This window comes from Chlamydotis macqueenii, chromosome 3 (assembly GCF_036417535.1).
Source record: "Chlamydotis macqueenii isolate bChlMac1 chromosome 3, bChlMac1.mat, whole genome shotgun sequence".
Classification (NCBI taxonomy): Eukaryota; Metazoa; Chordata; class Aves; order Otidiformes; family Otididae; genus Chlamydotis; species Chlamydotis macqueenii.
In genome coordinates this window covers 66952963-66968259 of record NC_141558.1, presented here as the reverse complement: position 1 = coordinate 66968259, position 15297 = coordinate 66952963, and the positions used below count along the sequence as shown (strand labels likewise).

General features: G+C 46.1%; 1 protein-coding gene across 1 annotated transcript; it reads left to right on the top strand.

Moving 5' to 3' along the window:
• The first annotated feature begins 9638 nt into the window (after positions 1–9638).
• On the top strand, positions 9639–12068 carry CST3 (cystatin C). The gene is made up of 3 exons (XM_010115646.2): positions 9639–9891; positions 10444–10557; positions 11661–12068. Exons 1-3 carry the CDS (start codon positions 9658–9660, stop codon positions 11736–11738), a joined length of 426 nt encoding a protein of 141 aa, XP_010113948.2. The 5' UTR covers positions 9639–9657; the 3' UTR covers positions 11739–12068.
• The last annotated feature ends 3229 nt before the right edge of the window (positions 12069–15297 follow it).

Sequence of the window (15297 nt, the reverse complement as noted above, 5' to 3'; positions counted from 1 at the left end):
AAACATCTGAGTGGCAATTTAGATTTTAAAAACAGTGATCTCTCAAGAATATAGGCTTATGCATAATTTTTATTCCCCTTGCTGCTCTCAGTTATCCAGGTAGTTATTTTTTTATTGGATAGCTGTCTGTGTGTGTGTTCATACGTGCATGGTTTTATTAGTTTATTCTTAGTCTTGTAAGAAACATCTTTTGCCTAATAAATATCTCTGAGTAGTACATGTTGCTGCTGGGCTGCTACAGTGATGTATCATCACAGCCTTGCTAATCCTCATGGATTTGCTTTTCCTCTGAGAGATCTCACAATAATTTGCAGATTTTTTTTTTTCAAGTTTCAGCCCCTGGACTCACGTGAACATATGCAAATCCTGTTATTCATTATACTGTGTTTGGTTCTGGCTGCCAGTTTGGCAGAGAAAAACTGGGGAATCTAACCTTGTTTTATGATTGATATATTTAAAAGAGTAATCAAAAAGCAGATTTAAAAAGCATTTAGATTGTATTGGTTTTGAGATATTTCAACAGTAATCTCCTAGCTTTAAGGAGCATGATTACTCATTTTTCAACATCTGAGGTTTGCTATCTCGTTGCTTGGTGACAGCAAAAACTGTTGTGCCTCTTGCAGGCCCTGGTTTCCGTCCTGAGTGCCGTGCGGAGATTAGAGCTTTGCAAGCTGGCTTTCCAACCCTGCAGGCACCAGCGCGGGGCTGTGCTAAATGTAATTATCTTTAGACAAATGCAGATAGCAGGTCTGGAGTGGAGGTACTTAGATAATGTGCAAGGGACTGCAATAATGGTGATTTTTCTGGCAAGTGCAGCCAAACTCTGAAACTGGTGCCCAGAGAATAGCTCTGCATACATGTTAGGAATTGCCAAAGCTGAGAGCAGACGACAAAATCTCCCACACTTAAATGTAGTCTTTTCCAAAAGAACACATGCCCCCATGTTTATTTTCATACTATGAAAGCAAACTTGGAAACGTGGCCTGCAGCAGCACTACCTATTGATGTGTGCCATCATACTTTCAACTGCCATTTCTATTATCCATGTCTTTATGAGCTTGATCCTATGAATCTTACCCCTGAATTAAACTGGGGATTATACCTTTCAGTCCCACTGACACAGAGCTGCCCATATAACTGTCTAACTGGAAAATGGCCTGGCTGACTGTATTTCACAGGATTCCCTGTGCCCATACAGATGGCAAGACACCTCAGCTGGAGGCTAAAGGACATTTATTTGAAGGAATTTTTGCAAATATGAACATATTCTAATAGCTAGACTTGTAAAAGCAAAGCTTTTGTGTTTGAGAAATATATTTTTTGAGTGGTAGAGAATGAAGAAAATGTTACCTAATTTATTACTGAATGCTTGTGAAAGACTTAATACTCATAAAACCAGCAGCATGCCAGAAACAATGGAGGGGATCCTGCAGCGAGTCTCTGCACATTTCCTTGCAAAGCTATGCCAAAGCTTCTTAATCCTGATCTTAATTATTTCAGTGGAAGGCATTTGCTGAACAAAGAACTGTGACTGTGTCAAGTCTGTGCACTGAAGTTTGTGAGGAGGCCAAAATATCCAGCCAGGGTGGAACTAGGTTCCACCAAGACCATAGTATTGTGGCTGAGCTCTTAAGACTTTAAGTGAAAGACCTGATCCATGTAGCTCTTCCTAAAGGAGCTGGGCACTTGACCACCCAACAAACTGCAATGAAACTAAAGCTTCCTTGCCCCTGCTCTGCTGTCATTTTCATAAAAGCCTAATTATGACCTAACTGACAATCTAAGAAGGGATATGTTTGCACAATTTAATTCTTCCTTCTCAAGTTCACACAATTTAATTATTCCTGCTCAAATGAATCCTTGTAAGCTCGCCAGCCAAGTGTGTTTGGTCCCTTTTCTACAGAAGTATGTGTTACACAGATTGCTGGGAAATGATTATGCGAGTTTTTGTTTGTGAACAGATTCACAGGTAAGTGTTTGCCTCCTAGGTGCTGAGGCCCATTCTTTACTATTCCCTGCACCCTCCTAAGGTTCCTCTGTAACGTTTGTGCTGGTAGCGTTTTACAGCTCTGTGTCATCAGCTGCCTTCTGCGCTGTGATCTGGCTTTCTGTCTCCCTGCTTGAATGACTGAAACTTTTGAACTGGAGCGAACCGACTGCCAGCCACTGGATACGAAGCAGTTTTGCATACTCACAAATAACCATATTCTTGTTTGACTAAAAGTACGGCTCTGGAAGTGAGTCTTGGCTTGTGCTCTTGAGCTTACTGAAACCTGAAGGATGGCTCGCTATAAATCGGGATGCAGCATGGCCTAAGGATTAACTGTGGGGTCTTTCTATGTCCTAGTTTATTAATGATAACAGATGTGGTACTCCTATTTATGTACAACAATATGTACTCTTCTGAAAGGCCCTTTGATGTTTTGGAGCGGGCTGGTTTTTGCTGCATGTAACATGTAGGGCAGTGTGTGAACTGCTGGCTGGGTGAATGTTGAGGTTGTTCACAATTTCACTTCCCTCTTGATGGAAAAATCTCAGTGGCCAAGTATCTCAGTTTGTATGGTATAAGCGACTCCCTGGTTTTGTTTGCAAGCTACCTTGACTTCCCAAGGATTTCTCTCATGCAGTTGTTAAATGTAATAAATGCCCCTGCCCCTTCCCAGTGCTTCACATCCAACAAGCACAATGTAGAAAGAGCTTAAGTCCTTTCTAATGAGAAGCAGCCAGGAATCATGATGGCAAGTCAACCCCTTGAGAACAGGCTGTTCTCTGCACTCAGATGTTTCATAGACCAGAGTTTTGCTTCCCCATACCACAGAAAGCCTTAACCAGGCAGAATTTGCTGCTCTGAAATGCTGAGCAGACAGAAACTATGACCACTTCAAAACTGAGCACAGAGGTTGTACATATATGGGGACTGTGAATACATCCAGGCTCTGCACCATTGGTTTGTCTTCCAACAAGAAATCAATGCAATTACTTGACAGTTGTCTCTTAAAAAAAAAAAAAATTAAAAGTAATTTGGTAACTGTTGTGTCTGTCTATGCAGTGCCATGCAACCCAAAGCAGTCTGGCATCTGGCTGCCAGCTGGCCTGGCTCTGCTGGGAACACAGTGGAGGAGCTCATTTCAACTGGAAAAAAGCTTGAGGTTCTGGATTGCCCTTTATTTGTAGGTTCTTGCAAGCATTAGGGATTTGTAGTCTTGCTCCCCATAAAGGACCTTCATGATAAATATGTATATGTATAGCTAGGGAGTGATATCATGCTTAGTGAACATCCAAATTTGTGCTATATCCTAAAGCCCTTGGAGTTAGCAGTAGTGAAGTTATGGCTACGAGATGTGGTCAAGGGAGGACAGGAGTGATTCGATTTATAGAGAGAACAAAAGTAGTGTGGCTAGTGAACCACCTTCTCCTGCAGAGTTTGGAGGAACTCTGTGTAGACACCATGCTACTGCAGAGGAAACTTTCCCTCTGGATACCTGGGACCCGTGAAGTCTCAGAGCATGAGCTGTAATCTTTGCAGGCTGCTCTGTTACACTTTGTTTCTCTGCTGTGTGCAGACTCTGGCCCAAACTCGAAGAAATACTCATTCTTTATGGCCTGGCTTTTCTTCTCCACTAGGCAAACTTCTGTTGAAACATCTGACCATTTCACTCCAACTTGAGAGTTTGCTGCTGGAAGAGACAGGAATGGACTGTACTCCAGCGCGCTGCTGGAGGGACAGTTTCAGCACAGCACACAAACATACTCTTAATTTTAGGCTTATTTTTAGCCCTGTGAAGTTACCAGTCTTCTTCAGAAGCTAAACATGCACTTTATGCTTCTGATGGGATTGGAGACAGAGGACAGAACTTATTTTCTTGTCAGCTCTGAACAATTCCTGAGGAAGAAAAAAACATCTAGTAAGAACTTATGAATACAAATCTTAAGCAGTAAAGCTATTTCTCCTGCAGGCTGTGGTGAACAAATACATAAGAAGAAGAATACAGAAGAAAAGGGAATGGACAAGTTAGTCTTAGTGAATACAAGCTAATGCAGCAGTCGAAGGTACCAGATTGCATAAAATCTCTGGTGATAATTTTGAATATATGCTATCACTGTGCCAGCATTTATGTTTGCAGAGTAAAAAAAAAGGATGCTGGTGTAGGGTTTTTTTTTTTTGCTAACATCCCAAGTGCACTAGCACTTCACTTATATCAGCATTCACTGTCAATACCATGCCTTTATTGCTTCAGTTGCACAATCTGACCATAACTGATTGCTTGCAGTTATTTGAAATGCAGCTTTTCTGCTGGCAATTACTTTATTTACTGCTTGCCTGTAAAACAATAATGCCTTCCCTTGTGGCACAAAGGCAGATTAACATCAGTAATTACTAAAGCAGATGTTTTCTTAGAGGCAGATTATCTTCTGCATTGGTTTAAGGGAAAGGGATTCAAATCTCGGTGCTCTCATCCTACAAGGGATGTGAGCAGCCTGGGACTCAGCAAAGAGAGCTGGGTAGCTCCCCCTGCCTCACCTCCATCTCACAGGAGTCGCTCTCTGCAGGTTGATAATCATTGGCCTTATTGAGATCAGTCCTGAAAGTTGTTTGCCAATAAATTCCTAAAAGGAACTGACAGGGACTGAACAGGGCTAAGTACTACTTGGACTTGCTTCCTGTTGTTTTTTTTTTTTTTTTTTTAATTTTATATTCTGTTCCCAAGAAATCTAGGGCTGTGCTTTCGAGAGAGCTCAACACCTAGACTGAGGGCCTGTGTTTCCCAATAGCTCTGTTCCCATTGAATTGCCACTGAGGTGCACTCAGCACTAAGGGCAAAGCTTATTTAAAGCAGTCACTAGCTCCTTCCAGGCTACTGTGAAGAGCAAAGGAAGCATGGTTGTGTCTCAGAGGGACTGAAGTGAGGGGTCTTTACTAATCTGGTTGTACTGCCAGGACTGAAGTATGTTCAGAGCAGCCCTTCGGTACTTTTGAAGCCTGTCCTGGCACATGGTGTTTTTCAGCTGAAGAATTGCTTTGCAGTCTATCCAGAAAAGCCACCCCTGGCTGCTTGTGGCGAGAGCTTGCCAGCATGTGAAGGCGTGTGTACATGCAGAAGAGATGTGGCCATGGTCCTAGTTCCCTAAGGACTTTCAAATTATTTCAGAGACTCCCCTCTCTTGAAGCTGAAAGCAAAGATGAGGCCCTGATTGTCCTTGTGTGGACGAGTCATGGCATTGCATCCATTCCTCTCCTGAAAAAAAAATGCTTCTGCATGCCACAGCAGGGAGCGGACAGAGGTAGCCATGGCTCTCAAAGGAAGGCAGAGGCTCCCTACTTCTCCCACCTGAATATCAGCTGGTATGGGATAGGTTCATTTCCATAAGCAGAGGGCACTCTTCAACAGTGAAACGGCTTTGCTTTTGGTATTGAATCACTCCCAGCCCTGTCTCATAAACTGCTGACAATCTTGCTCAAGAGGCTTTCAGCCTTCGAAAGCAATCCCTTTATGAAACACCTCCCTTCCATCACCTTGTGTTAGTTATGCGGCGTGGTGGGAGGAGGAGGAACCACGTCAGCACCCCACCCTTCGCTGCTCTAGATTCACGTAGCGGGATGCAAAGCACTGACCCCAGCGTAGAATTGGCCTGCTGCCCCTCGGTTAAGAGAAATCGAAACCAGATGTTTAGTGTTCGATCATGCTTTTCCCATTGTTCCTGCCTCTATCACAGTAATTACTCTCTCTTGAGAGTCATTCAGAGTTCAGCTCTGTGGGGAAACTGTTATTCTTGATTAAAGGACTAGCTGCTTTTTCAAACATCCTTGCCTAATCGTACTTTGAAAGACATGTCACAGTATTCCAGAGCTTTTCAGTTAGCTACCGAGTAGAGATATCTATAATTGTTACTTTGGATGTTAAAAGAGAGATGACAGATGTCAACAGCAAGGGCAAGGAATGTAGGAGTTATCTGGAGAAAAGAGTGTGCCCAGTAACATAAAAAGCTCACCAGCTCTGAGTGAAATTGAAACACAGAAAAAAGGTAGATGGAAATATATTGGATATTGTGCAAATGCTGTTAAACCAACCATGTAAGAAGACACTAAAACTCTATTTTTCTGGTTATACTGATAGCACACAGTATTACAAACTTTTGCAATGTTACCATGAGTCTCCTATTGCTTGGTATATTCCTTAAATTACCGACTCCTTTGGTCATCTGGTTATCTGAGAATTTCTGGTTTATCTATATTTTTTAAAAAGCACATCTGATAGAGGAAAATAGTCGCACCCTTCAGAAACAAAAGGACAAAATGCAGTTTTATTTAATGAACCAGGTCCTCTTTATTCATTGATTTTAGAGTGTCTTTTTTTTTTTTTTGCCAAGCCTTTTATTCTCAAAATTGCTTTGATTCAAGTCCTGATTTTGTGAGGTTTAGACTGGCAATAGTCAACAAATGCAGCTCTGTCTTCATTGTGGGTCTGCAGGGTTTATCTGGCACTGCCCAAGCTGAAGAACCAGGAACTCCGAAGGGCAGGTTTCCCTTTGCAACCATTCTGCAGAGCGGAGCAAAGCATGAACTGTGTCAAAGAGGGACTCTGTCAGCCACCCTTTTGCAGAATAAATGTTGCTGCATCTGTTAGGAAAGACAAAGAGAAATCCTGGCACTGAAGAAACTCCAGGGTCTGACACTGCTGAGCATAGACCAGCTCTGCTTTCTGCAGTTATGTATGCTCAACTGAGTGAAGTATTGATGACCAAAGAGGAAGACAATATGACATTGACCAATGTGCAACTCCTTTCATTCACAAAAGCTGTCAGGCATCCACCAGGTCTCCAAATATGTCTCTCTTTTCTGTGGGAGGGAGCAGGAATGCAGAAGGACGAGGGGAGAGAACAGGGAATCTTGATATTAAAGCTTGAGGGCCATCAGTGCTCAGGACCTCTAGCACTTGGCTAAGTCACTTGGCAGAAAAGGGCCAAGCTGACTTCTGAGCTGCAAATCCAGCAGACTCCTTTTCTTGGGTTGACTTGTACCTAGAGAAGGGAACTCTAAGTGGGGATCACCAGTGACCTTAAGTATCACAGTGATACAATGCCAAAGTGCCCAGTGCACTTCTTTTTGGTAAAAGCAGACTTGGCTCTGCTGCTGCTGCTGGCACTGGGATGGCTTACCCCTGCTGTACTGCGCTTGTGGCCAGTGAGCTGCAGTCTTTGAGGCTGCTCCCCCCTCTCTCAAACTGAATGTAAGTCTTCCCTCTAGGTTCAAAATTTGGTGGTATGAGCAGGAGGGTAGAGAACATTTCTGGAAAGCCTGTCTGCAGTGTACAGGAAGGGGTTTGGAATTATTTATTGGAAAATGTTTCTTTGCCTCAGGTGCAGCTTGGGGAAGCTGTAGGCAGGGGTTTGATGAGCAGGGAACTTTTGGTTGAAACTCCATTGAGACATTTCCCCACCTATGAGGAGACAGTACATAGGGCATTTCCCAGGGAGAAAAGAAACTCAGGCTGAAGGCTCTGCTTCATAAAACTAAAGACAGAAAATTTTCCACATCTGTGCCCAGGCTGTCACCTCTCTGGGGGCAAGGTTGTCCCTGTTTTGGAGAGGATGATCCCTCTCTCTGTTGAGCCTCTTCCATACTGTGTGAATGATGATCTGCCTAAGGAGAGGATGAACCTTTCCCAAAAGATGTCACCACCCTTCACATTAGTGAAGCAAGTCTCTGCTTCCTCAGTCTTTTCTGGTGGAGTGGCTTTGTGGCATCAATTATTCATTGGGCCAGTGACAGATTGGCATGTAAGGAGAAACTGAAACCCTGGGCTTCTGAGGCAGAACAGGGCCGTCTGAATGGACGTGCTGTGGTGTCGAAATAGAGGCGAGAGGGAATGCAGCTGTGTCGTCCTGTACCTCACATGATGTGCACTTGCAGAAAAACCATGAGAGCATCAGGACTGTACCAAGAGCTGACTTACTGCCTACTGGTATGAGTTTAAGTGACACTGGATACCTTAACTCCAATGAGGTGACCCAAGCAGGGTTAAGCCTTTGCTTGCTTGTTTGCCTGCAAGGTTAAAGCTCCCTGAATCCCAAGGGCACTGTTTTTCCCCCACAGTGCTTCCCTTGTGTGGTAATGTGAGGCACAGATGGGTTGAGCACCTCCAGCAGCTGGGAGCCAAGGCACTGCTTAGTGGAGGCTGGAGCTAACAGGGTCAGCACAGGGTGGTGGGAAGAGACCTGGCAGGTACGTTGGAGGTGTGGTGACTGATTTAGGCCAGAGCCAGCTGTTCATGTTGGCAGGAGTCACTGACAGTGCAAAAGAGAGCCTTTGCCTCTAAAGACACTTAGGCGAGTTCTAACCTTGAGTTTTAAACTGATCCAGTCTGGATCCAAGGTGAATTAGGGAAAAGATAAATGGAGACAGACTCCCACAGCCCGCTAGCAGCTCTGCCTCAAGTCCCACTACCGGCATCCTAGTTCCCTCTCTGGTGCTTTCGGGAGTGCTCGTGCCTTTCTCTAGTTGTAAAAACTACCCCAATGCCCTGTTGCTGTCACACTAGTCGCAACGGCTTGTTGCCAACCTCAGGGATTTTTCCAGTGATAACTCTCATGCTGGATATTGCTAGTGTGCAGGCAGCCTTTCCAGTCAGTGCACAACCCCTTTCCTTTTCATTGTAAGGCGTGCTGCGGATATTCAGGTGCAAAATGTTGCCGTCTCTTAGCCTAACAAGCCCACGAGGCCTTAAATCTCACTCGACCTAGCTCCCTCCTGCAATATCTTTCCAAATTTAGGATTCCTGGCGGGATGGGGGAGATAGGCTTGTGGTTACGAGAGGAGACTGGAAGTTAAGCAACCCGTCTGGGAAGTCACCGCTGCCGCAGATGCCCCTCTGACCTTTAGCGGAGCAGTTAGTGTAGATGAGGCAACACCAATGCTGTGGAGGCAGATCTAGGAAATGACACATGGTGTTTTGTGCTGGGAGCCACATTTGTAGCTTAAAATGCTCTGTGGTTTTTTATTTTCCCTCCGTAGTAGAGGGAAATAAGTGCTAGAATAACTCATGAGGAGGCAGAGCCTGGAAAAAAAAAAATCTCCAACTTCCCAGACCCGTGTGAGAAAACATCCTCCTCCGCCCGTACCGCTGTGGAGGGCAGCGTAGCGCCAGTGCCACGTCCCTGCCTGCCTCCCATCCCACCCCACCCCCTCCCCGAGGGACAGGGGACAACGGGTGTGTTTCCACACGCAGAGATGGCTTCAGGGCACAGGCCTTTCCCCAGGTTTACTGAAACCCTCTCCTCCTCACAGCGCTGGCCTTCGAAAAGAAAGCAGCACCAAGAGGGGCTTCAGAGGCGAGTTTCTGGTCAGGCACCTTGCCCGGCTATAACGCCTGTCCCGGGCACCCCGAGCCCCCCCCCAAGCCGAGCGTTCCGTCAGGCAGCCATGAGCCAGCCTGGGCCGGCACTGGAGCTGCTCCTCTGCCAGCCCGACGGTGGACAGTTTGGGCTAGAGCGCAAAGGCCGACGCTACACACCTCCAGTACACCCTCCTGTCGCGGCGAGAGGGCTCCGTGCCGGATAGAGGGGGCGGGCCGGAGCGATGTGTTTTGGGCCGAGGCCGCGGCCCGCCCCGCCCCGCCGGCTATAAAATGGCGGCGGCGGGAGGGAGGGGAGGTAGCCATGGCTGGAGCTCGGGAGTGTGTGACGCTGGTGGCTGCGGCCCTGCTGCTCGCCTGCGCCGTGGTGGGCGCTGAGAGGCGCCCGTCGCTCCTGGGGGCTCCGACTGAAATCGACAACCCCGAGAATGATGAGGGCCTGCAGCGGGCCCTGCAGTTCGCCATGGCGGAGTACAACAAGGCCAGCAACGACATGTACTACAGCCGGGTGGTGCGGATTATCAGCGCCCAGAGGCAGGTGGGTGCCGGGGCGGCCTGGCCCCTCGCCGGCACGGGCTTGTAAGCGGCGGCCAGGTGGGCCCTGGGCTAGGGAGGGGGAGAGTGTTAGGGTCGGCCCTGGCACCCTCCGGGGGGTGTCTGAAAATAAGGCCTTGTGAGATTTCTTTGGGGAAAGAGCAGTCCCCAAGCTTGAGGGGTTGTTCAAGCTGTTACCACAGAAGGTGAATAAAAGCTTTTTTTTTATATAGCTTGGGTCTTGTCAATTTGAATGCCCAGGAGTGCTGTGTGTTATTGAAGAAGTTGGTAACTTCCTTATGCTGCTATTGATTTAACATGTTTCTGTCTACTAACTAAAGAAGCTGTTTACTTGAATTTTGTTTCCTGTTTTTGAAATAGTGCCAAGTGCCTTTTCTGTGGAGGTTGCCATGCACAGTCCCTTCTGTACTTTTGGAGTCTGTTTTCCATTGTGTAACCAGAAAACTGTCTGCCTTTCTGCTAGGCTTCTCTTGTTAGAGAGCCCTTCTGTATGTGCTGCAAATAAAACTGCTTCTACCAACTTGTCTTGTTGCAGCTTGTATCTGGAATCATATACACAATGAAAGTTGAGATTGGCCGGACAACTTGCACGAAGCCAGCAGCTGATCTCCAGAGCTGCACTTTCCATGATGCACCGCAGATGGCTAAGGTAGGCTCTAGAGCACAGCATGCAGACCCCTGGGTTTCCAACCCCTTCCGTCTGGCTTAGTACAGAGATGTATGGGCAGTGTTGCCTGTCAGCCTCAGCCAAGATCAGAGACCTCATGCCTTTGCACTTAATAAGATACTGCCCTTGCAGAACTTGTCTTGCCAGATGATGGTGACAGAGAAGGCAGGGCCTTCTAGCCTGTTTTGTAAGTGAGGATCTGAGGCTGTAGTGCATGGAGGACTGTGTGCCTCAGTCCTCTTAAAGTGCTCATGGTTTGGATCACAAGGATATGTGGTGGAAACTCTCCTGGCTCTCAGTCCAGTGTCCTGAGTTGCTATGCCGTTCTCAGCTCCTCTTGTCCCATGGTGATGTAAACATGCTGGACTTGACACACTTTCCTGGGGGACTTATATTACTGTGAACAGTGCTTTGGGCTAAGCAGTGACCACAAGAGGCTGAGTACCCGTGTACTCACCAAGCTATTATGCTGGAGTTTTGCCTAATAGCAATACTCTTTGAGGAGTACTTCAGCTTTTCAGATAAAAGCACCAAATGTCTGCCTTGATCTGGGCTAAGTCTAATTCTTCTGTAGTACTTCTTTACTTCTATTAATCACAGTGATAGGCTTAGCCTCTCTGTGTACATGCCCTTTCTGCCTGCATGTATGAGAAGTGCAACTGCACACAAGTGATCCATGAAGCACCTAGCTAGAAGCTTGTGTGTACCATTATGACAGCCGCAGTGATTTGACATATGCCTATATGAATTAACTGTGCAGGTGTGCTTACCTCTGCCTGAGAGCTTATGTTGGAGTATTGCCTGTGCTGAAAGCTTTCCCGTGTGTAAATGGGTAAAGGAGGTAACCTGATCTTCAGAAGTGCTGACTGCTCAGCTTCTTTGTTAGTGAGAGAAACAATTTATCCTGAGCAGGTACTAACAAGAGTGGTGTTCCAGGATACTTGTCAGGAGAGTGGAAATGTGGAGAGCCATGGAAGTGCCATACATTCTAGATCATGTGGGGTAATAAATCAGTGTAAAACAGTGATCAATGACACTGGTTTATGCTCTTAATCTGATAACTGCTTTTTTCTTTCTCTCCTTAGCACACTGTTTGTGTCTTCAAAGTGTACACTGTTCCTTGGCTAAACAAAATTAGCCTACTGGAGAATAAATGCCAATAAGCTTACCTTGGTTCCAGCAGACACCGGCAACCAGTTGCTCAGATTTAAAAGGAAAAGTAATAACACAAATTGGGATGGGCTTTATCCATGCTTGTTAACTCAACTACTTATGTAACCTTGTGCTATGCAAGTTAAACTATGTAACTTTCCTTTAAAGCACAGTATGATCTCAACTTCGTTTTTCCTTGTAATTACACTTTAGAGCAGCTATTTTCGTCTTCATATAACTTTCCCAATAAAGTAACTCCAAATCAGAGTTCTGATTAAAAAAAAAACTTAGTATCCCTGTTAAGTGACTACTGTAGACATAAAAACTTAATTAATAATTGCTGTGATGTGTGATTTCCTTTCAGCTTCTGCTGTTTCAGAGGGAGGGTTTGCTTTTTTGTGACCTGGTCTATCGTGGGGTCCTGATCATGGAGGAGATAAACTGTGTATCCTTGTCCCTTAACCTGACCTCTGGTTTTGAGTAAGCGATGGACATCCTTAGCTATTTTCACTGAAGAAACACTCTGCTTCTGAAAACACTGCAGTATGTGACACACTTCATCTTGGGAGGATAAACTGAAGCTTATACTGAGGCTGTGATCACTTCAGGTCCTAGCTGCTTTAGCTGTTGTGTGGCAGGGCTAGATGTGTTTATACAGCTGTGCTGTGTGAGAATTATACATGCTGGTGTCTTCCTGCACTGCATGTGAGGTATTTTAGGAACCCTTGCTTCCAGTGGCATCTGGTCTTTGCAGGTTCCCCTATTCTGTCCCTAGCTTTTCTGAGTGGAAAGCCCCAGAACCTTCCTTCCAGTCTAAGCAGTGGCATGGCTTGCTGCATTTATTTATAACCTAAACTATAACTGGTGGAGCTGGAGGAACAGCTGCTTTGGCACATGTGCCTGACCTGTCACAACTTCTGTTTATAAGCAGAGATGGATGCGGAAATGCCTGGAGTGGCTCAGTGACAAATCTGTCTTGGGGGAAGACTGAACTGTACTGTCACTGTGTATTAACTGTGAGGAATTTTAAATGATATCCGATTTGGGCAAATAGTTTTAACTCAGCAGGTAGTGAGGATCAGCACATGAGAACAAAACTGCCTGAGGTGGTTCCAATAAACTTGTGATGAATTTGTACTGCAGGGAAATTTAGGATACTGTGCCTGCATCTGAAAGGACAGGTAACCGTGATACCCATAACCTGCTTTATCTGAGGACAGCCTAACCCAAAAATAATGGGAAAGTTAGAAATTGGTGTTATGTGCATAACTGACAAGAAAGAAAGAAACATCACTATCAGCCAGTGTAGTTTTATAGCAAATGGGTGTTGTCCACAAAACCTGTCTTTGTTCTGCGAGTGTGGATGTTCCTCAGAAGCAGCCCTCTAAATCTAAGTGCAGGTACAAGCCTGCTGAGGTCTTTCACTCAGTCAAGTGCACTGCTGCTAGTTTCCATAAGTATGGCACCATATCTGGGGTTGGTGTGAGCATCACAGGGAAAGACAGCTCCAGGTCTAGGAAAAAGCCTGTAGCATTTCAATGTCTTGTGATGGGATGTCCCAGAACGTAAGCAAAAGAGTCAAGGAAGCTTCTCTGAGCAGAAGGCAAGTGAGACTGGAGCTTGAGACCGTGCAAAGGGGAGACCTTTTGGTTTTCACTCCTGAGGGAAGACTGGAAGGAAGGAGCAGGATCCTCTTGAAAGAAATTTCATCTTCAGGTAATAGAGGAAGGTGCCAGGTCAAGAGAAGGAGTCTCGGGAATGGTGCTAAGATGAACAATGGGGATGCTTCTTGTTTTGCATAGCCCTAATAGTGTTTTTCTTACTTTATCTTGGGTCTTTGCTTTTCCGTGGTTTGAAGTAAACATAGTCCTTTTGGTTTAAATCTCACCCAGGAATAAAGGGAGCCCAGTGTTCTGTCATGCTCTTTGTAAATCCTCAAGCCTAGCAGTCCTGTGTCCAGCTCTGGTGGTCCTGTCTTAAAAGTAATGTGTGAGGGGTGCAGAGAAGGGCTGCAGAAGTGATCCGATGGCTGGAGAAAGCAGCTTGAGGTGAGAAGTGTAAGGATCCTGGTATTTTTTTTGCCTAAAAAATGGTACCTTGATGAGAGCTAACACGATCACATATTTTGGCATGGGAGGCCTTGGATCTAATGAAGAAGAGCAAAATAAGAGAGTAACCAGAAAACAAGCTTCTAGTGGGAAATACAGCTCCCTAGGAGTGCATCTCCTGTGGGTTGCTCTTTCTCCTAAGGGAAATCTCCCTTCACATTGTTGCCAGGGTTTGATGAGCTTGTGGTGAGCACAATGCCAGATCTTGATTGACGTTGTGAGGGGGATGAGCTGGTTGCCCGACACCAAGGATCTCTGCCCAGGATGTGCTCAAATCCAGTAGGAATTATTCCTCCTGCTTCCCCACCATCATTGCCCCATTCCTTCTGAGTGCTGTGCACGAAGATGGCCCATTTCTCTTGCCAGCCAGGTTAGTGAGTACAGGTGTCCGTCTGCTGTGTCGTTGGGTCAGTAACCCTGCTGACCGAGGAAATCCTGGTGCCGAGGTGCTCAGGTGCCCTCATTTGTCATTTTTCTACCAACTGCCTTCATTTGCACATGCTTATTCCCCGTTTTCTAGTCTGGGTACAAGCGCCTAGGCAGTGGTGAAGGGGACCCATCATGATTTGGTGAGTTTGTCTGTGTTTCCTTTTTATCATCTGGGCTTGAAGCCTAGATGGGTAATTGCACTTGTCTCCTTCGTAGGGAGACGAGGCAAGAAATGAGGGTGCAGGTGGATGTAACCACTGGCGTTTCCACCACTTTAGCTGTATTTATTAACCAGCGGCTCTGCGGGCGGGAAAAGGAGTGGCTGTGCCAGAGAAATTAGAGTTTGTGTTACGAGCTCTTGAATTGAAGGGTACTGCATTTTCATGTTGAAATGCCAGTGACTAAGGGCACGAATGAGTGGCACAGTTTACCCCATCCTCACAAGCTGCTGAGCGTCAGCCTTGGTGATTGTCTCTACGTCCTCTCCACTTGGAGCAAGTGCCAAAAAAGCCTTCCACAGCCGCCTTTGCATTTGCAACAGGCTAAGAGCATTAGCGGAAGTTTCCCTGCCAAGGGCATTTCACTTGGCAGGTCTTTCTGCTTGGCTGGCTGGCTGGCAGAGGCTCGGTCAGCTGAACACCAGCCCCTCATTTTTAGCTGCACTTGCTGCCTGACTTTTTCAAATGCTGGTGACAGACATGAACGAGTGACCAGAGAAGTGCTTATGTCACATTGTCTCTTGTTATGCTTTGCTTGCATCTGATGGATCAATTCTGGGGTCTTCCTTAAATTTGGGAGGGTCAGAGCTTTGCTGCTGCTGCAGCTCGTGAACCCAAAGCTTTTTCCTGGCTCTGGGACTCAGGGAGAGATTTAGGGCCAACTGCCTGAGAAGCGTAGCTCTCCTTAGCAGTGCCGGCACCTTCAGACCCCATACTCATGTAGACTTGTAGCTGCCAGCTTTGCAAAGCACAGCTGAGAGACAGAGCTGTGAAAGTCGTGATGTTTTTGGAGCCTGTGGGCATTACTGGTGTGC

Bases quoted from the DNA above. Each gene is read 5' to 3' on its own strand.
- CST3 (XM_010115646.2), top strand. From the start codon at position 9,658: ATGGCTGGAGCTCGGGAGTGTGTGACGCTGGTGGCTGCGGCCCTGCTG. The intron at 9,892-10,443 runs GTGGGTGCCGGG...GTCTTGTTGCAG, and splicing joins TTATCAGCGCCCAGAGGCAG to CTTGTATCTGGAATCATATA. The intron at 10,558-11,660 runs GTAGGCTCTAGA...TTCTCTCCTTAG, and splicing joins ATGCACCGCAGATGGCTAAG to CACACTGTTTGTGTCTTCAA.